General features: G+C 47.1%; 2 protein-coding genes across 3 annotated transcripts in view; one reads left to right on the top strand and one right to left on the bottom strand.

Moving 5' to 3' along the window:
• Nucleotides 1-14787, top strand: part of PTPN14 (protein tyrosine phosphatase non-receptor type 14) — a 192520-nt gene extending 177733 nt beyond the window's left edge. The window contains exons 18-19 of one of the 2 annotated variants that reach the window (XM_040263167.1): nucleotides 1998-2161; nucleotides 7496-14787. In XM_040263167.1, coding sequence (XP_040119101.1) covers nucleotides 1998-2161; nucleotides 7496-7624 — 293 coding nt within the window. In that variant the 3' untranslated portion in view covers nucleotides 7625-14787. The remainder of the gene's footprint in view (nucleotides 1-1997; nucleotides 2162-7495) is intronic. The other variant, XM_040263168.1, reaches the window with a different exon arrangement.
• A 3564-nt stretch (nucleotides 14788-18351) lies between these two features.
• Nucleotides 18352-27165, bottom strand: part of SMYD2 (SET and MYND domain containing 2) — a 53459-nt gene continuing 44645 nt past the window's right edge. The window contains exons 8-12 of the mRNA XM_040263169.1: nucleotides 25745-25855; nucleotides 24931-25051; nucleotides 23800-23974; nucleotides 21004-21112; nucleotides 18352-18796 (exon numbers count right to left, since the gene is read on the bottom strand). Coding sequence (XP_040119103.1) covers nucleotides 18716-18796; nucleotides 21004-21112; nucleotides 23800-23974; nucleotides 24931-25051; nucleotides 25745-25855 — 597 coding nt within the window. The 3' untranslated portion in view covers nucleotides 18352-18715. The remainder of the gene's footprint in view (nucleotides 18797-21003; nucleotides 21113-23799; nucleotides 23975-24930; nucleotides 25052-25744; nucleotides 25856-27165) is intronic.

Raw genomic sequence — 27165 nt, 5'->3', positions numbered from 1 at the left:
GCAGGTATTTCATTCCCCATTAATGTGCTGATGGTTCCTGGGGAGTTGGAGACTGAAAGTAAGAAAGATGACTGGACTCAGAGGACCTAGAGCAAGATCTAGAGTGGGTTAGTGGTTTGCCTGAGGCCCGACAGTTACCTATAGCTCAAAATATTAATAAGGAGCATGGTGACCTCTGCAGAAGTTTCTTTCTTCGTAACAGTGTGCTTTTTATTCTTTTTTGGTAATCTTTTGCTAATTGCTATTAGAAGTAAGACTTAGAAATTGGAACCAATAAAAGTAAATCCTTCAGATGGTTGACTAACAGCTCTGATAAAAGATTGAGTTTGTAAGATGGCTAAAATTACAATCAAATCTTTTAAATCTGAGCCAGTTTAAGAAAGGTCAATCTAAATTACTGAAAAAAATAGAGAAAAATTTTAAATAGTATTAATTAGTTTACCTTTCTAAGAAACTCAGGACAAGTGTGCTGAGCAGGGTCTTAGAAATGATGGCTCTTTAGGTCCCTAAGAATTTTAAGAGATTTTTGTTTGTGTTTAAATTAGATTGCCTGGATGCAGAGAAACTGGGTCAAACTGTCTTCCCGCCTCCAGAGGTCTTCACTGAGTTACAGCTCAAGAAACTTTATTAATATGATTGCTGGAGAAAGAATTCATTGAAATCTAATTTCTCTGTGTTTCATGAAATTCCATTTGATAGTGGCATCTGTTTTATTGATCAATATTCTTTTCACTTCTCTCCTTAAATTTAACACAAGAAAAACCTTGTCTCTTGTATGTGAACATTGCCTGCCATCAGAGAATGTTCCTCGCTTAATATCTCTGGAAAAAGATTGTGAAGGGGATTCCATGCTCAGTATTTAGCTCATGTTGGTATAAATAGCAACTACTTTATGTAGTCACCTCAGATTGCCTTCCATCTTGTTTTGTTCTATCTCATTTTACATCACTGATGGTGGTAGTAAATGTTCATTTGGGTAAAACTACTTTAGATTACTAATTAAATAAGGTTATAAAGGAAAATAGGAGTTCTTAGTCATTGTATATAAACTGGTGCTTTTACATTATCAGAATGGTTTGAATGCAGTTTTTTTCTCTTTAGCAGTCTGAATTTTTCTCCTCGTTTGATTTTACACTACTGCACTGGAACAAGATTTTCTGAGCATCAAGAACCTTCAAATCTGCTTCTCCCCTGAACTATAAAAATCTCAACTACAAATTGACTTTTTATGATTCTTAGACTGCATGAGGATTACAATTATTCTTTTCCCTTTTTTTGTGATCATGGGGAAAAAAAAGTCTTTAAGGTTTAGATTGACTAATTTTTCATTTGTGACCAATTGGAATATTAAACAGTTCCTTGCATAGCCCTGCGGGGCCAGGCAGATGTTGGAAGCAATGAGGGAGGTTGGCACCTCCCCCAACCCAAACATTGCGTCCAAGAAAGGGGGGGCCATTACCTTGAGCTACTCACGTAACCACAAGGGATCCAAGCTGAAAACCAGGCTCCCCAAAGTCTATTTTACAGTCTGAAAATGGAGTCAAGCCTCAGCTGATGTTCACTCACTCAGTGAAGGGAAGGAAGGAAGGGCAGATGGATGCTCTTCCCACCAGAAATTGGCTCTGACAGCTGGGCGTTTCAAGGGGACCTAGCTGGTGTTCTGATCCCAGTCTGTTAATAGTAGGAATTGCTGTAAGTAATGTCGAGAATCATCTGCTTGGGGGACTATGGGATTTGCAGAGGGGAAAACAGAATTTAATTTTTAAAAAAGAACTATTTAATTTAAAGAACAAATTCTCCCATGGACTAATTGACTCCCAGCTGGTCCTTTCTGGATCCAGGACTGTACAGTGGGTACCAGCCAAATAATTAGTGTCTTGTAAGAACTGTAAATTATTGTCACTTAAAAAAAAAAAATCACCGTCGTTTTTGCCCCCTTCTCTTGGATGCAAAGCCGTGGAGGACTTCCGTGACGAGATTTGCATTTTGTCTTGCAGCCTACTTGGAGGAGATCCAGTCAGTCCGTCGTCATACCAACAGCATGCTGGAGGGCACCAGGAGCCTGCGCCCCCCGATCGTGGTCCACTGCAGCGCGGGGGTGGGGAGGACCGGCGTGGTCATCCTCTCTGAGCTGATGATCTACTGCCTGGAGCATAATGAAGTAGGTCTCTCTGGGCTTCTGAACCGTTCCACTGGGGGGCCAGGCTGCACCACGGCCAACCTTTGACCTGTGCCCTTCCATTTCCACAGCTTAGTTTCCCCTCTCGACAAGAGTTTTCCAGACCCGTGATTCCCACCTGGACTCTGACATTTACAACCTTCCATATCTTCTTTCCCTTTCATTGCTCTGTGTAGAGACCCAAATGATATAGAAGAAGAGTGCAAAGTGTAAGAAAGGAAACATTTAGAAAATCTGATCTTCACTGGCATCGACCTCCAAACGCCTGCAGTGGTTTTTGTAGAAGCTCTGATTTTATTGTGGGTAATTCTCCATGGTGGGTTATTCAGTCCATATAGCTTAGCATTTCTGGGGTGTATTTTGGCTTAACTCCTCCGTGAAAATGTGTGTATTTTAAAAGCCTGTTTCATTCTTCAGAGGGAGGTTTCATTGAGGAGGCTGTTTGCTCTTGTCTAGGTTGGCAGCGGTGTGTAGCAGAGCTGGGTGGATGACCTGAGGGTACAGACATGGCCTGCCTTTGCCCAGGCTAGACGTGTCTGGCTCTTTCCCACTAGATGCGGGCTGTGGCTATTTGTGCCCACACAGTGCATGGCATTCCCTTCTTGCTATAGGTCAGAGTTACATTGAGGGACTTTTGATTTTGTGGAGATGAGAAAATAGCAATTAAAGGCTAAAGGCCAGTTCATCTGCCCTCTGTTCCCATGAGGCTTTAGGGGGTTTAAATGGCTTTCTTTCTTTTTTTTTCTTAGCTGGATTCTTCATCGCAGCTTTGTTAGTTTTCTGATTTTAGAGATGACGATACCCAGGGCCAGAAACAATCGTATGACTTGCCTAGTGCCAGGTGGCTCTTAAGTGCTGGTGCCAAGGTTTGAAATGAGGTCCTTCACTTCCTGGCCCCGAGTTATTTCTTGTCTTCACTCTGCTTCCAAATGCCGAGTATATTTGGTTCTTGTTCAATTTCCAAATTGTATAACTTGGCGAATCAAAGGAGACTTTTGAAATGATAGTTTTAAAATCAGGAGATGTTATCATGCACATTCTGTGAAGGAATTTATCCAACAATATATGTATTTGCTCAGTAGCATCAGTGGTTTGAAAAATCAGATTAAATATTGCCCCATGAAATTTATTATATTGAAATGTCTAGGAAAACAGTCAATGCAGAGTTTAAACATGTTCAAAGGACGTTTTAAGTTCCCTGCCTATAAAAAGTTAATTTTGGAAACTTTCAGCCTGTACATATGAATGTTTATGCTGCTAAAAAGTAGAAGAAGGATTATATCAGTGTGGCCTTTTGTTCAAACAAACAAACATTCTGTTGGGGAATGAAATGCCCATCATGGAGTCAGTTGAGTCTACATCACAGAAATCTCATCATCTTCTGTGAGTTTTTATCCTTTTTTCTCACGGAAGATTTCTGGGTTGTTTGCTTCCCTGTCACTGCTAGAAATCTCTGCTGCTGCTGCTAAGTTGCTTCAGTCGTGTCCGACTCTGTGCGAGCCCATAGACGGCAGCCCACCAGGCTCCCCCGTCCCTGGGATTCTCTAGGCAAGAACACTGGAGTGGGTTGCCATTTCCTTCTCCAATGCATGAAAATGAAAAGTGAAAGTGAGGTCGCTCAGTCATGCCCGGCTCTAGCGACCTCATGGACTGCAGCCCACCAGGCTCCTCCGTCCATGGGATTCTCCAGGCAAAAGTACTAGAGTGGGGTGCCATTGCCTTCTCCACTAGAAATCTCTAGGAGTTTCTATTAGAATAATGGCTTACCACTAAGTCGCAGATCCAGTCAGTGCTGGGAAGGTGGATTGAGAGACAGTGGAAATGGGGTACATATGACTGCAGCGTATCCCAGCTCCCCTGGTGGGTTCCTGGGGAGGAGAAAGGGCCTCATCGTCCCCGTTCCACTTAGAGATCTTGTCCTCATGTCAGTTTCTTTGACAAACTCCTTCTTTTCACCATTCCCCACGTACCCTCCTGTGCTCCCCTTTCCTCCTTTTCGACTATGAGAAGCTATTTTCTCCGTCTTGTCTGACATGGAGGAGCGCTCTGTTCTGAGTGCTCTTTGGAGACCCATCAAAGACTGAGCTTCACTCATGCAGTAACATGAAGGCTCATCGATCACCAGAGGTCATTGGCCCAGGGGAACATAAATAACACGTGTCAGAGCCAGCTTGGTGCAGAGTGAGGGATGCGGCCACGAGCACCCTGTGTGGACTTGGTGAAGGCTTGGGGGGATTAGACTCTCCACGGGGTTTATCCAGACGTAGCGGATTTCCTCAATGCCTAGTTGCATGCCAGAACATTCTTTACGGGAACCGGCAGTCAGTCCAAAAACGACTTCTGTTCCCATTGATATTCCAAGATAGCAAGATGACTCATATTTTTCACTTCCCTTCCCCTAGCACAAATATAGTCAGCCTTATCTGTGCTGTTTCCCATAACTGCTATTGGTAGATGACTAGGGAGAAAAAAGTTCTCTACTTGTTCTGCTTCAGGCCTGTCTAGTAAAATTCAAACCCTTATTTTAGGAGTGGGACTCATTGCTTTGTTTTTTAAACAAAAGATTTTGCTAAATCAGTATAAAATCGGGTGACCGATTTTTCTCCTGTCTAAACTTTCCCATCTTCTTTTCCTGTCTTCTGGATCTCGGATACTTTATGTTTTAGCCGATAATCCATAGAGTTTGAATTTTCTCAGGGAGATGCTTTTTATCGGAGCAAAGATCCTTACTGGGAAGTTGGGCAGCTGTGAGGTAGGAACGGAAGGGGATTCTCAGGGGCTGCCCTGAGAAGCTTCTGTGTGTCCTGTTACCTTTGGTCACCAAATGTTAGCTGTAACATTTCAATGCCCATACATTTTTTTCCTCCAGAATGCACCAGTTTCATGGTTTGTGATCCTCTCTCCTGGCTGCCTGTCCCCAATCAGCTAGATTACAAAAGGTCAGGTTCTCACTAGCCACATAGCAAGATGTCTTGATCTTGCTGCTTTTCTGAATCGGTTACCCCCTCTTCCCTGTTCATAGAGTAGGGGGAGAAAATGTCTCCTAAACAAGGTAGAGAAAGCATCAACAGCCTCCTGATTCCTTGAGCTAGGGACAATGGACAGCGGAGCCTGTGGGAGTGAGTCTTCAAGGCAGGTTGAAGGATTTCATTGAGGACCAGGGGAACCTTGGTCTTGTCCCCAGATAGCCCCACATCAGCTAGTACACCACCCTTGAGTCAGCCTCGGGGGCTGAGTCTTGCAGGCTAGGGAGATGGTAGTGATCATGATGATAGTGGTGGTGGCGATAAGAAGGTGGTGGTGGTGGTGGTGATGATAGAGGTGGGGAAGTTGGAGGAGATGGTGGTGGAACTGGAGGAGAAGGTGGAAGTAAAGGAGATGGCAGGGGTGGAGGAGGTGATATAGATGGTGGAGGGGGTGGTGGAGATGATGATGGATGGTGACGATGATGAGAAGCATGAAAATATTCTAATAACCACAACTAACATGTGTTTAGCATTTACCAGGCGGGACTTCCCTGGTGACTCAGCAGCAAAGAGTCTGCCTGCAGTGCAGGAGACTTGGGTCCAATCCTAGGGTTGGTCAGATCCCTGGGAAGAGAGCATGGCAACCCACTCCAGCAGTCTTACCTGGAGAATCTCATGGACAGAGGAGTCTGGTGGGCTGCAGTCCATACGGTCCCAAAGAGTCTGACCCAAATGAAGTGACTGAGCACCTGGACACGCGCCAGCACTGTTTCAAGGGCCTCACACCTCGTAGACTTTACAGCGACCTTGAGAGAGGCCCTCCTAGTGTGTGCGTGCTTGCTAAGTCACTTCAGTCATGCCTCACTCTCTGTGACCCCGCAGAGGGCATGGCAACCCATTCTAGTATTCTTGCCTGGAGAATCCCTATTAGAACCCGCATCTAACAAAGAGAAACTGAGGCACAGGGAGAGGACCTCTTAGCTCCTGTGTGACTCTGCCTCTCTTGTCAAAGCCTTAGACGGGCATGAGGTAGAAACAGTCTTATTCTATCCTTACATTCAGGGCCCCACACAGAGCAAGGCTCATCGTGCATTATGTTAATTGTCTATGTTAGGCGCTCTGTGGTACTTTAGAATATAGTTTAGACACAGACCCACTAGTTACCATCAGAAGCTTATGGTCTAGGCTCTGTATTTTGACTAATAGTTTGAGGATTCACATGCTTTCTTCTCTTTCCTTATTACCAGGGCCTGTCCCTTTTAAATCTGTGGTGTGTGTTACTTAACTCGTTGTGGAGAAGCTCAATGAAATAGGATGGCCTGTGTGGTATCACAGCTACACAAAAATTGGAAATAGCTGAAATGACTTCTGCAAGTAAAGGAAGAGAAGACATATGACTGAGTTTTTATTATGCTGTTTTCGATGCTTGCTGAGTCCTTGGTAGTTTCCTGGTTGTGGTTGTTTCCCTGGACTAAGGGCTCCCAGAGCAGGGGGCCGTGTGCCAAGGGCACGATGGCACAGGGACTCCATGGTGCTTCTGCCTCAGCTGGTCCAGGAGGATGGAAGTGATACAAGGAGGGCACACCAGGGCACCGGTGACCCACTGTGTTCATTCCTTTCCATTGGAGATCCTCAAAGGATTTACACATAGGCAATCTCATTTAACACGCAGGATATTGTTAGTTAAAGGCGATCACTCCAAACATGAGTGGTGTCCAGAGATTGTGCTTTGACATTTTAAAGGTTTACACATAAATGATCTCACGGGGTTATACCCGAGGTCCTGCGAGCTAGCAGGATGGGCACGGGTGCTCTTATAAGACTGGGGCACTGAGTAGGCTTTATCGAGAGCTCTTGTGTGCCAGACACTGTGCTAAATGGTTCACATGTTCTTCTTCACTTGATCCTGTGAGCTGGGTATGGTTTGTCATCCCGTTACTGCTGAGGAACCATCACTGACTTGGTCAAGGCTACATGACGTTAAAGCAAAGCATCGGTATCCTGATACCACAGAGGAAGAAATGAAGACCCAAAACTGGCTTAAATCCTACCGTTGGGCCATGGTAGCCTTGAGAGGAACCAATTGGGTTTAACTCCAGCCTCTTTGTTTTCTCTAACAGACTGGTCTGTATTTAAAATATCACACCAGTGGTGCCGGCCAACCAGCTTCTCCAGTTGTAGGCACTGTCTTTGATGGGGGTAACCTCGAGGGGGCTGTCTTTGGCGTCCTCCCGTTTCTGTACAGGGGCCGCGGGTAAATACATTCCTCCTTCCAGGTAAGGGAATGAGAAGTGACCCAAGGGAAGCCCCCCCTGCCCCAACCATCTCAGAATCTTTTCTTTTCTTGCAGAAGGTGGAAGTACCGATGATGCTGAGGCTCCTCAGGGAGCAACGGATGTTTATGATCCAGACCATCGCTCAGTATAAGTTTGTCTATCAGGTCCTCATCCAGTTTCTCCAAAACTCCAGACTCATTTAACCCCCACAGCCCCGACGGCAGTTCCCGGAAGAGGAGCCCAGCTCCATCTCGCGGATGGGGAATCGCCTCCAGACAACATCTGTTTCCCAGCAGGGCGCAGATGGCCAGAGCAGGCAGAGGCCGTGGACTCCCTGAAGGCGGGAGCCAAGATCATTCGCAAACATCGTGTACTGTTTTATATGAGATAATTTATTTTTTCCTCCTTCGGGATAACTTTTGTGAATCATCCTAACTCAGTTTTCACAATAATATAGTCTTTTCATTTGAACCACATTTTGACTGATCTGCAGTGTAAATAGGGCTGTATGGAGGGAGGGTTGCCTGGTGCATCCTTTGAGGGGCAGGCAGAGGCAGAAGGGAACACATCTTTAGTGAAGCTGGAGCCAGATTTGTGACCAACCCTGAAATTCATCAGCCTAATTGCTCATATCCAAATCAAGGATGGCAAGAAAATGAGTGCATCCTAAAATATAAAGCGCTAAGACCCTATTTCTGAAGGGGAAAAACAACACTATTCTCTTATATTGGGGGTTCCTGTTGCTTGATGGGGGCTTTCCAAGAGGCTCTAGTGGTAAAGAACCCTGCTTGCCAATGCAGGAGACAAAAGAGACACACGGGTTTGATCCCTGGGTGGGGAAGATCCCCTGGAGGAGGGAATGAAAACCCACTCTAGTATTTTCGCCTAGGAGAATCCCATGGACAGAGGAGCCTGGCAGGCTACAGTCCACAGGGTCACAAAGAGTCAGACATGCTGAGTGACCAAACTACAACACTGTTGGTTTGCTGGTCACTGTCCTGCACTTCATAGTACACAATAAAATGTGTTCCGGGTGCTTTCCCTCTTGCTGACTTTGGGGAATTCTTCTGTCATCTGGCTTCTCTTGGTGCAACTTTTCAGTCATGGCTTTGTTCTTAAAATTGACCTTTGTGGGTATTCCATGATGTAATCCTCCACTGCTTTTTTTCTCCCCTCCTGAGCTGTAAATACATGGAAAGAATAGCACCCAACCCACCAGAAGGAGTGCGCCGTTGTGATTTCCAGTCACCACACAACAATAGACAATTCCCGATGGGCTTCTTTGGAGTATACATCAACTTGGTTTCATACCTGGCCAGGTATGAAAAACTCAGTTTCACACGAGAGTCTGTATTTGGACTCAGAGTATCTGGTGAGGGAGGGTCTCTTCCCTTCTCCTCCAAGGACTGAAGAATCAGTCAGGAGTAGAGCTTCTACTCAGCCCCCTCAGGTCTGGAATTTTGCTGAATGATCTGGAAAAGGAAAACCACTAGGGTGACATGTATTTTCAGTGGATCAAAGCTCATAACTCTCACGAGGAGATGCTCAGAACACAGATCATCTGCAGGCAGAGAGGTACTTGTTTCCTTTTCCTCAGAGACTTTCCATCCTTGGGACACTCTGCCATTAGGGATGCTTTAACGGTTGGTCTGCAGTTACTGGCTTATTGTTTGATGAACCACATCAGTATTCCTCTTTCCTCTCTCAGCCCCCCGCATGGGCACTGTTGATGTCTCATGTGGGCAGCGAGTAGATGTGCAGTCTCTTTGAGCCCATCACTCTTGGACCTCCTTTCAGCTCACCCACTGTTGCCACTTGGTGCCAAGGGAATATTCATGAGTGCACAAAATGTAGAGAAGAAGTAGGTTCGGTATCCAACTTCCTAGCCAGAGTTTATATTGAAACGCGAAGGAAAACATTTAAAAGTGATTCCCCGTATTTTGTTTTTAAAAACAAATGCTTTTGGTCCTTGAGCCCATTTTGCATTCCTTTTTGCATCTCCAGTAAATGCCAACCTATCTCCTGTTAAATTAGTAACAGCCATTTAAAGTCCTTTCAGTGGCATCTGCATCATAATTGCCCAGAGATGCTTTATATCTGGGAAGCAAGCCAAGGAATAAACCTTGAAGCAAAGTGTATTAAATTAGTTATCTAGTTAGAGCTTTTGGAATGAGTTCCTGACGACATATCAAGTCTGAAGCTGGAGCTGCCGGGGTCTGTTTCTGCAGTGGGGAAAAAATAAAAAATGGAGGGGGAAAAAAAAAGACACTGTGTCACCACAAGGCTGTCCAACACTTTCAGGCCTCTGGGTTTGCAGCTTTTCTGGTTGAAATGTCTTATTTCTTTCATCCATCTCATTTAGATGCATTGACCCAGGGTTCATCCTTGTTTACTGTGGTCCTTGGACCAGGGGGAGCTGAGTTTGATGTCTTCATCCTTGAGCCGAGCTGAGGCTGCCAGCAAAGCCAGGCCATGTCCTGCTGTGCTTTACTGGAATCCTTAGGCTCTAAGGAGACACCACCTTTTGGCTGTATTTATCTTTAGACCCATCTCTTTCCCTGGATGGGAAGCAGATAAGGATTTGGTGGCTTTAGGCAGGGATGCCAATCGCTGGTCCTTTTATAGGCAAGGAATTGGGTTCCTCCTCTCAGCTGGAGAGAACAGTAAGGTCAGGGACATCTCCACATGGACTGTTTTGAGTAATAAACTTTGGAGAACTTTACCTCTACATTTGTGGTCCTAGATTGAGAAGCACGACTATTGTTTTGACTGTCGTTAGTCATTTGCCTCCAAGTCCCTTGGTCCTCTGGCACCTTCCTCCATCAGCCTGGATAGAGGGTCCTTGTGGGCTCTGCTGGTGGGGTCCCGTGGGACTTGTCCATTGGCTGCCCAGGACACATTTAACCTTTATCCTGCCTACACTCAGCTCTTTCTATAAACCCTGGTGGCTACAGTAAGTCAGCACTCTGATCCAGCTGCTGACCTTTCTTATCCTTCTCCAGGTTGACTCCTATGAAATTTCCAGTATTTGGACCATTTTTAAAATTTACAATGACAGAAAATTCACTTGGATCAACCTAATATGTACAGTCTGTTTCTTCCCCTTGATTAGTGTGGATCCCAGTGCACCATATGTCTTTTCTCAAGAGCTAATGAACACGAAAGCATGTATGTTGGGTTCTTTCTGTGAACCTGTGGCCTTGCTGCAGTGACCCTTGCCTCACTTGATGAGTGGGCTGTCTCCTGGGGCTTGGAGTCACACTTGGCAGAGATCTCCGTGCACTTTGGATTCTCATAAGCATATGTCTGGGGGTTTTCAGCTGTTGTTCTTTCTTGATGTATAGTCCATATTAGCTGGCCTCAGCCCAGTGGTTATGGAACATAATCTGTGGGCCCAAAGGTATCCAGAGTGACAAAGCAAAATGTGCTTTCAAATCTCTCCCCCACTTCAGTCATGTGTATGATGGAGAAGGTGGGTAGAGTTATTGATTTTGGGGGGCGGGGGAAGGAATCTGTCAATCAATTGAGATCAAGGGGTGGGCAAGCACAGTGGCCTTCTAATATGTTTGCCAGGGAGCTTAGATTCAAGGAATGGGGATTGAGTCCCAGGCGTATCAGTGTTAATCTACTCTTCATTCCTCTTTCGTATTGGGAATAACTGTCAGCATCCTAGAGTAAGAAACTTCCAGAAGCACCAAGTAATTCCTGTTGGGCTGTCAAGGTGGCTCTTTGTGGGAATTCAGTTTCCTCATGTTTTACCAAAGATTCTTCTGCAACTGTGTTTTGTTTTATGGCCTAGGGATTTTATCAGGCATTTATCATGCTCTTATTTACTCATTTCTTTTTGTGAGCAAAGTAACAATTCATCTAGCACTACTTTCCAGTGGAGAAATTTGGGGTTTTCATGGAGACTGCACAAAATTTCCATTGGTCTAGAACTTGATGGGTGACAAACTAGTTGGGCCTATGGGGTTAAAATAGTCCTAGTTGGCCCTACCGGGTGGAAATCTCTAGGACGTTAAGATTATGTTTGACCCTTCTGAGCTCTGAGGAAGGTAGCAGAGTGGTCCTTCTCTTTGCCTCAGCTTCTAAGACATTTGGAGGCAGAAGACCTTACTGTTAAAAGGAGCGGCAACATTCCTGGGAGAAATGGGCAGGTGTATTCAATCAAATTCTGCCAACTCATGTGTATTACCCTGAAAATTCGATGACCTGCTTGCCGAATATTCAACCTTTATCCTGCCTGCTCTGAGCTTTTGATTTTCCATTAGAAACTCAGATGGGTAGGTGTTTTTACCAGCTTCCTACTTTACTTATTTTTTCCAGCTTATTATCACTGCATCTTCTTTCTCAAGGCCAAACTAAAAAGTTCTCTGTTAAAATGTCCATGAGGCTGGCATTGAATATCTGGCATCCAATCGATGTCACAAGACTGCATAATTTATTGTTGTTTGGTGCCGTAAAAGGGGGGCTGTGCATCAGTTCCTATTGTTCAGCTTCGGTCAGCCTTCCCGTTTTAAAAATAAATTCAAGGACATTTTAAGACAGGAGGGCATGAGCTGATGGGCAAGCCTGACTATGATGAGCATCTGTCTAGAAAGTGTCTGTTCCCTCTGCCATGCTTTGGGCTGTCAAGGCCATTCTTTCCCCAAAACACCAGGAGCTTGCCCAGAGAAGAGCTGTAAATAGGGGGAGGAAGAGGAAGGCTTTATAGATCAGCTTTGGAGTTGCTATCAAAACGTTCTGGACTCAAAGAACTTTTTGAACTCAGGGGTGTCTCTCCTACTCCGACCTTCTCTGCGAGGTCAGAGGGGTGGAAGTGAGGCAGCACGCCTAGGTAAGACCTCGCTGCAGTGGGAAGATCGGTGGCACCCTCGCTGGTCGTTTTAAACTGTGTCCTCGCCGTTGTAGAAGAGCTTGAAGAACATTCTGGGTTCTGATGCCTGCCTCGATCCACTGCTCAGGAAGACCCCTCCCTTTGCTTGCTAGTGGCCCTCCCTTTGCTGGCAGCCTTTTCAGCAGAATGTTTTGCTCATGCACGCGGCTCCGGAGTTAGCCATCGCAGCTCTTGGGCGTTTTGACTGTGTCTCTCCTGGGGTTCCCCGGGTGGCTGCAGAGTGGAGCACTCCCTTCCCAGCATGCCGTTTGTAATCAGCGCGTGAGAACCGGGAGGATGTCAATACATAACGGCGGTTCCCTGGCTCACTTGAGAGCACAGGTGGGAATACTTTCTGATGTCACCCTCTCCTTTCTAAGAGCACTCCGCGTGCACTTAGGAGGGTGCTGACCTTTCCTTTTCTCATTTGCTTTTATGGAGCAGCTCTCGACAGCAACACCTTTTCCTTCCTTACCCTCCTGGTGCAACCCTTACAAAACGGTTGAATCTAGTCATAGGGACTCACTCTTTAAAATCTCTCCAAATTATAAAATTAGGAAGTCTAATTCTTATCTTAACCTGCTTCTATAGTTTCAAAAAGTAAAATCTGGCACTTGCGTGGTTTCAAGGAATAGAATCTGGCAAATGGAAGTAACCAGAATGAGAATAGCCAGGTGCTGTCAGCAACTGGGAAGCTGACCTTCCACCCTCTCTTTCCCCTTGGTGATCAACACTATCATTCAGGACTAGAAGGGATGAACGAAAAGCTGGATTCGATGGTCAGTCCTGTTTGAACAAAGATTGCAGCAGTCTCTCAGGCTTATTTTGAGGTGACCTTCTATGGATCCCCAGTGACTGCCTTTGGCATAATGACACGTGTGATCAGATCGTCTCCAGCCCCTTCCTGCAGACCGTGTTCCTTTCATCGTGGCCCCTACAGAGCCTAGCCGGTCTGGTGAAACGGGTGAAGCTCTGGGCTCTTTGCGGACTTTTTACAAGCTGCAAAGCTGTCTAGGGAGGGGCAGGATTGCTATTCATCCAGTGTGTGATGGGACCTTTCTTCCCAACCTCCTCAAGGGAAACACAGAGGCCGCCTTACCTGACAGAGGTCTTGGGGACAAGCCTGGAAACATTGGATTGGGGTCTTTCTGTGCCTTGGGGTGGAACTGTTTTGCTAACAGCTCAGGAATCCTGCTCCGAGTTGAGCTCGGCTGGCTCTCAGAGCGGAGGGGCCTGGTATTCTCAGCATTTCTCAGGGGCCGCCCACCTCCCTGAATTGCAGTGTTAGCTAATAAATACCTTCAGCTTGGAACTGAGAGCTGTAATTCAGAGCCATTTTCTGCCCCCAACGTGAACAGTGTAAACTGTTACTGCAACTTCCTTTGACTGAACTTTCTTGCCAGTTTGGAATCTTTAAAATCTATCAAACTTATCCTTTCAAAAGTAAGGTTACTCTTCATCCGAGATGATTTCCTGTGTATGTCCTTTGTTCCTTCAATAGTCAACTGACTTGCCTGAGGATATATATGTTAAATGGGATAAAAAAGGGTTTACATATGCAGATGACTATTAAATATGTAACCTTATATAACCTGTGTTACATCAAGTAACATGCTAATCTGTTGTTTCACTGGACTGTAATTGTGCTACTTAATTCAGTATTTTGAAGTTTTCCTTGGTCTCTGTCTTTAATATGTTGTCAGTTTTTATATCATTCAAGCCAGTTGACATTTAATAGGCCTCATTTTGGATGTCCAGACAAGTCCCTAATGTAGAAACCGGTTTGTTCTCAAGGTTCTTGAGTTGGTCCACGGAAGCCTTCTGACATCCATCACCACTGAACTGCAGGGCTGTCAGCCGTGCGTGGCTGGCTGGCTGGCTGGCTGGCTGGCTGGCTGGCAAGGGCTGACCTGGACATTTAACCACCTATCGAGTTCTTGCTGTGAGACATGCATTCCAGAGTGGGGACTTGGGATCCTGAGAACATGTTCTTCTCCCCGAGGTGTCCACTTGCTACCGTGCAAGATGGAAGTCCAGTCTCATTACGACAAGCTAGTTGTAAGGAGAGGGGGAGGGGGAGACATTTATAGGACTTTCCCTGAGTTGAGGAGTGATTAATATTCACATGTCAACTTTACTTTTATAGACTCTCTCTCGAAAATATTAAAAGCCTTAAATAAATCTATGCATGCTCTATGTGCTTTTTTTATATCAGTAAATAAGCTTATGCTTGCCAGTTTTATACGCAGTTATGAAGTGTATGAAACTGACTTTTGACAGTATTTTTGCACTGTTTCTTATCTGTTTTTATAAAGTCTTTAGATATTGGTCCTAGTTGTGTATTGTTTTATGTCCTCACTGCCCTTGTCATTGCTGTAAAATGTTTCATATGTGCCTTTACAAATGTGAGATCTTTATTCTAACCTTTTTTGTAAAAGATATCTATTGACTTCCAAATGCAATAAACTTTTTTTTTTCCCAGAGAAAACAGTTGAATCTTTTCTGTATTCTGTATGTTTTGCCTTAGTTGAAAGCATCTGCTCACTTTTAGGATTATTTTCATAGGCAAATGTGCCTGGGAAAAACCTGCTTTTTAACTTCTTTAAAGCCCATTTATTTCTACCCACTTTTCATTCCTGTATAACACGCTGAAGAATTAGTTTGAAATTTCCCAAAGTCATCATTGTTAGAACAAAACCTGAAAGGGGTAATTGCTAGGTAAATGGCGTGTGAAGAGCCTAGAAATGGAGCTTTCTCACTACTATTGATATAAAACCCTTATTAAATGCCAAGAATGTGCTGTCCCCACCCCACTGTCATTTATTTACATCCCAATCTGTCCATGGAGAGAAGACAGGCAGAGGCTGCTATAGAAAACCCAAATTCTCGTTTTTGTCTTTCAAGTTTATTAACAGCATGACTCATCTCTTTAAAAATGGCTTCCCAGGTGGCGCAGTGGTAAATAATCTGCCTGCCGATGCAGGAGACACAAGAGATGTGGATTCGATCCCTGGGTTGGGAAGGTCCACTGGAGGAGGGCATGGCTACCCACTCAGTATTCTTGCCTGGAGAATCCCATGGACAGAGGAGCCTGGTGGGCTGCAGTCCAGGGGGTTGCAAAGAGCTGGACACGACTGAGCTGGGCAGAGCACAGCCCCAGCCCATATTTTCAGCCAACCGATCAACCGCCATGGACTCTCACAGGGAGCCCCTGGTGATGAGGGTGGACACTTTTCCTGTCTCTTTGATGAGTAACAGGGCACTATAACCACTTCAGCGACTCACCCACTTTTCAACCCTATCACTGTACAAGGAGTCACTCACCCACAGAGGCGTCCCGGCTTGTTTCACATCATGAAGATGGGAGGCACCATAAGCCACAAGGGGTGACAGGAGAGGCAAGCAAACTTCACTAAACACACGGGTCATTCTGCGTAGAAGCTGACTGTGGCAACAAGACAGTGATATGTCTTTAAAAGAAAAACGACGTCATGTTTGAAAAGAAAAGCTGATAGGAGATCCTCAGAGCCTCAGCTCCCCTCCTCTCACAAACACCCCCAAAATCACAACTGTCTGCAGCACCACCACTGATGAGCAAGCTGGAACCCACCAGCAAAGATCTTCTACAACTAAAGACACGAGAGAAGGAACCGCAATGAGAAGGGGCAGCAGGGGCAGACTCGGGACATCGAGTGCCACGCTCCCTGGGTCCCGGGGTGATCCACAAACTGGAAAATAACTCAATTGCAGTGGTTCTCCCACAGGAGTGAGGGCTCTGCCCCCGCATCAGTCTCTCCCGCCTGGGGGTCTTGCACTAGGAAGATAAGCCCCCAGAGCACTTGGCTTTCAAGGCCCGTGGGGCTTAATTTCAGCAGCCCCACAGGACGGGGGAAACAGCGACTCCACTCTTAAAGGGTGCACGCAAAACCTCTCGCACTTCGGGACCCAGCAAAAAGCAGCAATTTGATAGGAGCCTGGGCAAAACTGACCTGCAGGTCTTGAGAGGCAGGGATGGCCGTGGCTTATCCTGCAGATATAGACACTGGCGGCAGCCATACTGAGGGGTGTTCTACCATGTGGCCACTGGGACAGGTGCCATCGTGGGATCCTCCCTCCAGCGCATTAGTGCCCAAACTGGGCCCCACCCAACAGCCTATAGGGGCCAGCGCTGGGCTGCCTCGGGCCAACCAGCTAACTGGGGAAGTGACACAGCCTCATTCATTAGTACACAGGCTGCCTAGAAGCTTCCTGAGCCCACAGCCACCTCTCAACACACCTTTAGATGGGCCCTGCCCACCAGGAGTCCAGCACCCACCTCTGTCCACCAGCAGACAGGCCCCAGCCCTGCTCTAGCCTCTAGACCAGCCTTACTCACTAGGGGGCAGACACCACACCAAAGAAAACCACAATTTTGCAGTGGAATGAGTTCACCCAAAAGAGAGACCAGACCCTACCCTGGAATCAGCTGGCCCCTGACACTGCCCACTAGCAGGGCAACACAAGCTTTCAGACACCCAGACCCCACACCCAACTGTGTCAATAACCGGTCTCGAGTGACGGTCTCCAGTAACCAGACCCAGGAACTGGGTCTCCCCTGGTCCTCCCAGCAATCCAACAACAGCTCTGGGATCTCCGAGCCCCGTAACCAAACTCCAGGAGCCAGCTCTGCCTACCGATAGGCCAGCACTAAATCCAGGGCCTGGCGTCACCCACCAGGTGGCAGGCAACAGCCCTGGCGGCTTCTGGGCCCTGACTCTGCCCACCAGTGAGCTGGCACCACCCCAAGGCCCCCAAGGGTTCCACGGCCAGCTGCCTCAAGACCAGGCCCCACTAACCAGCAGCATCCATACAAGGCAGGGATGACAACCAAGCAGACTAGGGGCCAAACTTACCAGACCACCCACATGGCCCCCCCAAAGAAGGATACATGCAGCCCTCTTAGAGGGAACTCCTCAAGCATACAGCTTGGGCAACGAGAGGGGGAGTGTTCTGCTGGGAAACAGAGGACGTCTCCTACAGAGGGCCACTTCTCCAAGGTCGAGAAACGCAACAAATCTAGCATACACCTAAAACACACACAGCAATTCAGACAAAATGAGGTGGCAGAGGAAGGTGTTCCAGACAGAGGAACCAGACGAAGACGCCAGAGCTAAGTGAAGTGGAGACAGGCGATCTACCAGCGAAAGCATTCAGGGTAATGACTGTAAAGGACTCGGGGGAAGAATGGATGCACAGAGAAAGAAGTTACAAGTTTTTAACAAAAAATTAGAGAACAAGGAAAACCAGAGATGAAGAACACAATAACTGAAATGAAAAAGACACTAGTTGTTCAGTCACTAAGTCTTGTCTCTTTGTGACCCCATGGACTGCAGCACACCAAGCATCCCTGTCCTTCACAATCTCCCGGAGTTTGCTCAAACTCATGATGTCCGTTGCATCAATGATGCCATCCAACCAGCTCACCTGCTGTCATCCTCCTCTCTTCCTGCCCTGAATCTTTCCCAGCATCAGGGTCTTTTTCCAATGACTCGGCTCTTTGCAGCAGGTGGCCAAAGTATTGAAGCTTCAGCTTCAGCATTAGTCTTTCCAATGAATATTCAGGGTTGATTTCCTTTGGGATTGACTGGTTTGATCTCGTTTCTGTCCAAGGGACTTTCAAGAGTCTTCTCCAGCATCACAGTTCAAAAGAATCAATTTTTCAGTGCTCAGCCTTGTTTATGGTCCAACTCTCACATCCGTACATGACTACTGGAAAAACCATAGCTTTGACTAGATGGACCTTTGTCCATCTAGTGATGTCTCTAATGTTCCCCCAACCAACAGAGGGGGCTTCCTTTGTTACTCAGATGGTAGAGAATCCGCCTGAAATGTGGGAGACCTGGGCTCGATCTCTCAGTCGGGAAGATCCCCTGGTGGAGGGAATGGCAACCCATTCCAGTATTCTTGCCCGGAGAATTCCACAGAGGACACTGGTAAGCTACAGTCCATGGGGTGGCAAAGAATCAAACATGACTGAGCGACTTTCACTTTCACCCAACAGAGGAAAACACAAACTTCAAATACTATTATGTTTTTTATTCTCTTTCATCATTCATGTTTGTTCAGAACATTACAGTAGTCGTGAAGGGAAAAATAACTGCAGTTCTAAATCTTCAGACACAATCTGTCTGAAGTATAATACATGAAACCATGCCATTATCTCTTGGGAGGGGGAAAGCATTCAAAACTGAATTTGGTATTTTAGGTCAAAGATTAAGATCAATGTCCAAGTAAGCCACGTGCAAGGTTTAAGTGCAAGTCATGTTTTCATTCAGTGCGTTTACAGAAATGCTGGCGTGACGTGAATGGTCTGCAATAGTCAAACCCTTGAAGGTTTCTGCGCTAGGAATTAATCAAAAACTAAGATGTCGGCATAGTTTCAGTGGCTTTCAATTTCCTGTTTGATCTCAGAAATGTACGGATGGTCTTTGCCATGAGCTACTTCCATGATGGCGATGGCCTAGGAGAGAGAGGAACAGGGGTTGAGAGTTTGAAGCCAGCCCCCTGTCCCTCCCCTAGGCTGGCTTTAATTCAGGCTAGACTTCTCTGCTTGACGGTGCAGGATACTAAGTGGCTGTCAGAGCCTGTGTTCTCCTCCGGTCTGGCTTTTTTTTTTTTTTTTTTTAAAAGGAAAAAGACAAAATTGTCTCATATCTAGTCACCCAGTCTCTACTGTTGAGGAAAACATTCTTCAGTAGCTGAAGAAATGATAGAGAAATGATTTAGGGACAGACCTTTCGGATTTTAGTTCACATCACTAATGCGTAAGACACGACTAAATCATTTTTCCCTTTCGAAAAGTGTATGCTTACATCTTTTTATGTATTCTTTAAAAAACCTAAAAATAGGCATGAGATTCATATGAGGAATCCAGAGAGAATATATTTAATAAGGTTTCTCTCCAATGAGAGAGTGTGTGGTGGCTCCATCCTTCCTAGCTGTGTGACCTTGGGCAATTTACTTAACCACTCTGTGCCTCAGTTTCCTCATCTGTAATAATAAAACAGGAGTAATACCTCCCTCTCAGAGTTGTTGATATACATCATGTGTTTAGAACAGTGTCTGGCATATAGGAATTATATATCTAATGTAATCCATAATAATTTATCTTGCTCTTCTGTGTTCAAAAGTATTATTCACAGATAGAAAAACTTAAATTATTCCCATTCCCTCAAACAGGGAATTTTTGACGGCTTGTGACTGTTGACTGGCCTTCCTTTCTGTTACTATTGTCTTCCTAGATCTCAGACCAGCAGGAGTGCAAGTCTTCAGGAACTGTGTGACTTAAATGTCTCTCCTCACCCCCTGCATTCACCTCAGGACACGTGTTCCTTCCTCAGATCCACTCTATCCTTCAGGGATCTGCAATCAGTTTACTTACTCTGCAACTGAGACCTAACTGCTTAATGTTCCTCCAACCGCACTGAGGCAATAAACGTGGTCTTAGAAAAACCAATTCCGTGGTTCAAAACCAGAATATTTGATCCTTAACTCCCACGTCCAGGCTGGGTGGGCCCTGGCACTTCCTTCCACCATGTGGGACCGTATTCCATTTTCCTGTATAGTATACTGGGGAGGTCTGGGGAATCTGGAGGGTTTGGCATCCAGGCCTAGTCCATGACCCTGACTTTGACAAAGGTGTTTCTCTTAGTGGTACAAAGAGACTGTCCCAAAGGTTATAGTTGATCAACTTTTGGCTTCTCCATAAATAACGACTGTCCCAACAATTGTATTTCATCAGCTATTGACATCCATAGAAAGAGCAATGAGAAGAAATACGCAGGATAGTGACTGTGCTTCTGTAAGGAAAGGGGCACGGCCTGGCACTCTCACCCACTGGGCACCGGGCAGCTGGCAAACACCACGCCCAGAGTCTTGGTTCTCCCTGTGTGTTCGTCCCAGCGTGAGTGGGTAGACTTGAAGCTTTCAACTCGGAAAGACCTCAGTTTGAATGAGAACCTCACCATGTACCCTCAACAAATTACTTAACCTGCTTGCATCTCAATGTATTCACTGGGAAAGCCTGTCTCATTTTTTTTTTTTGAGAATTAAAAGAAAAGGACCACATGAAGGTCCTGACATGTAACTGGACTCAGTGAACACTGTCAATGATTATTAGGTTCACTTTAAAAACTGCAAAAGCATAATTCTCACACTGAGGGCCTCTCCAGGCCCAAATGCCTTGACTTTACCACAACTGGGCATCATGAATCTATAAACTCCGAAGAGCAGAAATTTGGAGAATTCCTTCACCACAGTCTTCTGACCTATCCTTGGCCTTTTTTTTTTTCCTTTTTATCTGTTATAGTGGATCAGAAAAGACATTTTAATAATGCTGGCCTCTTAGCATGGTCATATTTAGCACTTCCATGGCTTCCCAGGGGACAGGGGCAGTACCCTCTTCACAGCTGTGAGCCTGTAGCCACAATGTGGACGTACCTTTCTCAACAGGAGGGTCAGGACGCAAACTTGCCAAAGGCGCAATTACTTCGTCCCCTGCCTCCTGCAACCCCACCTTTGCCCACTCCTAGGGCCAGAGGGTGGCCCACGGCTGGTCATTCTCTGTGGCTCTATCAGTCACCCGCGTCCCGCAGGAAGGGAAGTGCAAGGAAGTGCAAGGAAGGGAAGTGCAAGGCACTGGGCAGCCCAGTTGCATCACACACGCACCTTCTTCAGGGCTCTCTCCCCAGCTGCTTTGTTCTCCAGGCCCATGTACAGTCTTCCTAGCTTCAGCCACATGGAGGCCACGTTGAGGGAGTACAGAGGGTAGTGCTTACTGGAAAAAGAGAAGACAACAGGCCACCTGTCACGGCTTCCGAGGGTCCACAGGCCAGACACAGTGAGCCTGTGGCTGCCCAGCTGATGGCCGCACTGTCCACAGCAACCAGGCTCCTCCAGACCCTGGCAGGGGCTGGGTGGAAGACACGGATGGTTCAACCCTGCCTGCTCATTGTGCATGCACTTCCTTTCATGCAGTTTGTGTGCTTCTGAAAAACCACATAAAATCTACAGGGGAGAGCCTACATAAAGACACGAAAAACACAAAATTCAATCCCGGCCTCAGATTTTTGTTTCAGGTGCACCTGCTGCAGGCATGGGGAAAAACATCTTTTAAAATAAATTCCTAGGACTTCCTTGATGGTCCAGCGGTTAGGAATCTCCCTTCCAACACATGGGATGCAGGTTTGATCCCTGGTCGGGGAAGAAACATCCCACATGTCTTGGGGCAGCTAAGCTTGGGTGCCTCAACTAGAGAACCCGCATGCCACGACTAGAGAAAGCTTGCACACCACAATGAAGACCCAGCACAGCAAAAAAAAAAAAAGGTAAATTCCCTCTTTATGAATATGCCTTCACGTTAAAAAGACAGTATCCTTAAAGATACACACACACCAGTGAATCAAGACCTCAGCTTTCTGTCACACTCTATGATGTCATTTGGTTTAGCAAAATTATAAACTCTCTAAAGTTATACTTCCTACTTCTTTTCTCCATTGCCCAAGAGAGGGCTTTGTATACAGGAGGTCTTCTCTTTCTGGTTTCAACTGAAGGCTGACTGATGGGGCCTGACTAGGAAAGAGCCATCTCCCTATGAACAGAGCCCAGGAGGCTTTTGGGGGTGGGGAGGTAAGAGCTGGAGGTGTTTATTTACAGGCTGGTCTGTTCTACCTACTGTGTCCTCAAAGTCCACAGACACATTCAAGCTGTATTCCCAGGCATGTGGAATCCCTGGGGATGCCCACAGTATCAAATTCTTCCCTGGTAGCTCAGCTGGTAAAGAATCTGCCTCCAATGCAGGAGACCCTGGTTGGAATCCTGGGTTGGGAAGATCCCCTGGAAAAGGGATAGGCTACCCAGTCCAGTATTCTTGGGCTTCCCTGATGACTCAGACAGTAAAGAATCCACCTGCAATGCGGGAGACCTGGCTTTGATCCCTAGATTGGGAAGATCCCCTGGAGAAGGGAATGGCAACCCTCTCCAGTATTGTTGCCTAGAGAATTCCATAGACAGAGGAGCCTGGTGGGCTGCAGTCCATGGGGTCGCAAAGAGTCAGACACAACTGAGCCACTAAGCACGGCAGTGACCCACGGAAGGCAGTGCTAGGCCTCCCTAAAGCTAATAGAGGGTGGAGCATGGCAAAGCCTGCTGGGAGAGCAACCACAAGGCCAAGATTCATGCAAGTTCTCTCTCCTCGTACAGATCTCAAGACGGGAAGTGTGCATGGACTTCCTCACCCGTCTCAGGAAGGACAAGCTGTGAGATTATCCCCATAGGATCAAGTTCTGTTTCCAGGAGCAGATATTAGGAGCTGGCTGCCCCGTGGGCTCCCCCTGCTGGCTTATCACGGCACTGTGGGGTAAGTGGAGGGCCAAGTGGTCAGTGGAGATTCAGATTAGACACAGAGTTACAGCCCTGATCTTAGAACTTGAAGGAGTACTGAGGACTAAGCAAAAGCACCGGGGTGCCTCTGACACACAGATATTTCAGATGCGATGCCAAGAGACTCGAAGCCGCTTGGTCTTGAAGAGACTCTGGGACGTTTAACAGAAATGTGTTTAACAAGCACCCCAGTGATCTGATCTAGGTCAGCCCGGGCCTGAAGCAGCTAGTCAGAGCCACCTCCTGTTACCCACTTTAAGGTTTGCTAACCCTCTCGACAGGAAACCTTCCCATGATTAACATTCATTATTAGTACAGGTTAAAATCCAACTTACTTTAATCAAATCTATGGGAGAATATTAAATAACCGCAACCAGCAGTCACAGAGTTTCCTTATTTGCAAACTGAGTGAGTGAGTGAGTGAAAGTCACTCAGTTGTGTCTGACTCTTTGCGACCCCCTGTATAGCCCTCCAGGCTTCTCTGTCATTGGGATTCTCTAGGCAACAATACTGCAGTGGGTTGCCATGCCCTCCTCCAGGGGATCTTCCCTACCTACAGGTCAAACCCAATTCTCCCGCACTGCAGGTGGATTCTTTACCACCTGAGCCACCAGAGAAGCTGGTGCGAACTGAGGCTGCACTTTTTAAAAAGCAAAAGAAGGAGATGGAAAACAAAAAAGTGTTTCTGAGGCCACCGCTAACCAATTACTCAGAGCCATTTAACTTAAAAGGCACAGCAAGGAGGAGAAACCAGCTGGTGGCTTTTTCACACTGGTCTGAATTAACTCCAGTGAACAGAGCATCCTGGACGGGTCCTAGGAGGGATCCTGCCCCAGCTCCTCTCCCGACCCGGTGTCACCTCAACCTGCCTCCCTAGGTGTCTCTTCCGGGTGGTGGAGGGCACAGGCTGGGCCCAGGTGAGGCACCCTGAGCTTGCACCTGCAGACGTCTCGGAGAGGAGAGAAAGCTGCTCCCGGCGCGCTCCAACATGGCAGTGAGAAGACACGGGACGGCCAATGGGCACATTCCAAACCACCCAACTCTACTCCAAGCTACGCTGATGGGAAGAGCCCGTGCAATCACCTGTAGGGCTGGATGATTTTCTGCCCGTAGCGCAGGGCGCCCTCCCAGTCCTGCATGTACAAGCAGACGCCCATGGCCTGGTACATCATATGCAGCATGTACACGTTCGTGTCCTCGAACACGCAGCTCATCTTCTCCTGGCTGAGCTCGCAGATCTCCAGCAGCTCACTAGGGGGTGCTGTGGAGTCAAGGAACCGACCGGCCTGGCAGTTCGTGAGGAGGACACTTCCCAAGGGCCGGCGGGCGGAAGGGGCGGGGCGGGGAGCAATGGAAATGGGGCAAGGAGTTACTGTTTTGCCCACTCCACCCCCAGCTACACCCTCTGAAAAAGTAAATTACAGAAAGGCAAGCAAGTGAAAGGACTCACATTTTTCTGGAAGGAAAAAAAAAAAAACCTAGGAAAAATGGAAGACCTCAGCTGTCAAACACAACTAAAGAATTTTAGCCACAGGGAACACAGCCTTCCTTCAGCTGTGAACAATGTTGATTAGAATAAAAAAATTCTTCAATCTTCTGGTTAAATCTAAATCCTCACCCAAGCTGGGAACTTTTGCTAAAGCTCTTAAGGAAGCATTCTCCAACACAAGAAAGTTCTTTCTTACGCTCAGGAAGAAAAAGTGCCTTTCTTTAATTCCCTTTCACTGGTTTCCTTTATTCAGTACAAATCTATCCAAGAAAACGCTATAATATGGTGGTTAAAAATATGGATTGTGCTGGCAAACCTGGGGCAAAACCTTGCCCTGCTGAACAGCGTGCCCTGGGCAAATGACCTGCTATCTATAAGCTTGTTTCCACCTGTTACACAGCAAAACCCTCAGTAAGGTGCCTTGCCCAAAGGAAGATACTCGATCAGTAAGGGTCTTCAAGGAACTGTTCTCCACTTTTAGAAAATAAAAGCCGTCCACCAGGATGAGCTCCTGAGCAAACTAGTCCAACAAAGAAAAATAAGGGCAACGTTGTGAAACATTGACGCAGCTGACTACAGGTCGTGGATGGCCAGTAAGTCTTCACCCTGGCCATCCTTTGATAGGAAACGTCTTGCCTTCAATACTCAGAAACCCACCCTCCTCCTGCTTCCGGTGCCCAGCTCGCCAACGCCCCCTGTAAGACCGGGAAGTTTGCAAAGGATATATTTGTAGTGCTTGGCTCGCCGGAACTCCTCAATGACATTGCGCGCGTATCTGACCATGTCGCGGATGGTTTCTGCCTTCGGGGGGTCGTTGAGCTTTCGAATTTCCACCTTGGCTTTATCCTGAGGGAAATGGCCATAGGTTACTTCCCACGGAAACCATACTGATGGGTGAATCTCTCAAACAGCACATTTTCCCACCCAGAGGTATAGGCTTGCCCCTTCTAAGGTTATGAAAGAATGAAAGGCAATCAGGCAGTGGGAAAGTTCGATATTCATTACCTACTCACAGAAAGACCAAACTATTCATTTTTGAGGTGCTCCATATCGAGGCAGGACCTGCCTCGATATGTTTGCTGTGGGCAAATATGTCTTCACACACCTATGAAGTCAAGGGAATAGAATAAGGAGGGGAGGCACTGACAAGGTAACCAGAGCGATGTCCGAGAAAATTCTGTGGAGTCTGGTGAAGAAGTGGGAAAGATGGAGAATGCTGTCCACCTCCTTGTGGGTGGACCTCGCTGCTCACCTTTCTCCCTCCCCTCTCTTTGGAGCATCCATTTCTTTTAAAGAAATAGCAATTTGGCAAATCCTTCTCTTATTTGTACAATGTGACCAAAATGTTTTCATCAGCTCTGAGAATCAAGTTGGAACAGAGACCTGGTCTGACTGGATCCCCTGGGCTGTGCTAGTAAAGCAGGTTTAAAGGCTCAAAAACACAAGGAGGAGACGCCCAACTCAGGCATGGGTGCTCGCTTGGCAGAAAGGTCCCAAGAGAGAGTCGAGTCAGCATCTGTGCTGGGAGAAGGTGCTGACCTTGTCTTTGGTGGTGCACTCCTGGCATTCACAGGTGAAGAAATAAGAATCTCTTAACCGGTCATTCCTATCTTCCGTTGGGTACAGGAGGTCAATGTAGCTGGTAAAAACCTAAAGTGAAAAAGTGAAAGCATTAGTTGCTCAGTCATGTCTGGATTCTTTGTGACCCCAAGAACTGCCGCCTACCAGGCTCCCCTGTCCATGGAATTCTCCAGGCAAGAACACTGGAGTGGGTTACCATTTCCTTCTCCAGGACCCAGGGATCTAATCCCGGTCTCCTGCATTGCAGGCAGATTCTCTACCGTCTGAGACACCAGAGAAGCCCGATAAAAACCTAAGGGAATCTGAAAAGTTGGTTTGCCACAGGCCAGCTCACGCTGTGTCCTCCCTGTTTGGCTCTGCGAACATTCCTGATAGTGGCTGTGAGGAGGGCCACAGCTCAGCATACAGCTTTCACCCTAACACACTGAACTCCTGACTGGCACCGCTAGTGTTGTCCACCTTCTCTTACAGAATCAAAGGGTCCCTAAAGTGGTAAGTTGGAGGATTCAGAGCAGCCCTGCCTCCCTCCTCCGCAGAGAGCAAGCTGCCGGGCTCTGGCCCAGCAGTGGATGCCCTTGTGGAAGGGAAGCAAAGGGCACCATCGGCAAAGAGTCTGCTCGGCTTTGGGATGGGTCCTGCGCTGTCTCCACTTGGCCTTTGTTAGGCATCTTTTATCTCACAACCTGGGATGGCTCACATGCACTGCTGGGTGGGTGGTGGGAAAGCATGAACGCGCATATGTGCACGCACACACACACACACACACACACACACACACACATTTCCCTCTATCCTGCCATCAGCTGGCGATGGAACAGGAAGTCAGATCAGCAGGCTGGAACAGGTCAGTGCAGGAGGGCACAGCTCCTAGGCCACCAGCCCGCTGCTGCCTTACCCAGCCAGGCCGGAAAACCTGGAAAAGTCGTACCTTTCGACTCATCACGTCCTCCTGTCCTTGCTTTTTCCTAACAGTCTCTATAACTGAGACCTGGAGCATATGGAGGAGGCCGGCATTTAACTGCCCATTACCTACTCACTGGGACGGCACTGGCAGCTTGTCCCACACCATCAGGCAAACGTCTGACAGAACAGATGGGTGTCCCAGAGTCGTCACTGTGCCAGTCACCTCGGGTGCTGGCAGGCAGGCCGAGGCGGGGGACCCGCACGAGCTGGGTGCTCACAGGTGCCCCGAGCTCTCCCCAGCACGGAGGGCAGAAACGGAGACCCCTGGCTCATCAGACACCCCAGCAAATGGCTTCCTCCCCTTTGAAGGGCAGGTCACCCCCAAAGCAGCAACTCCCCGCCCAAATGTGGAGGGTGAATTTCTGATGGGTGGCAGCAGGAGGGCAAAACCACAGGAAGGAGGCCTGTCCTGCCCA

Source organism: Oryx dammah, unplaced genomic scaffold, assembly GCF_014754425.2.
Source record: "Oryx dammah isolate SB20612 unplaced genomic scaffold, SCBI_Odam_1.1 HiC_scaffold_21, whole genome shotgun sequence".
Classification (NCBI taxonomy): Eukaryota; Metazoa; Chordata; class Mammalia; order Artiodactyla; family Bovidae; genus Oryx; species Oryx dammah.
The sequence above is the reverse complement of the archived record's forward strand: the minus strand, read 5'-3'. Positions and strand labels throughout refer to the sequence as shown.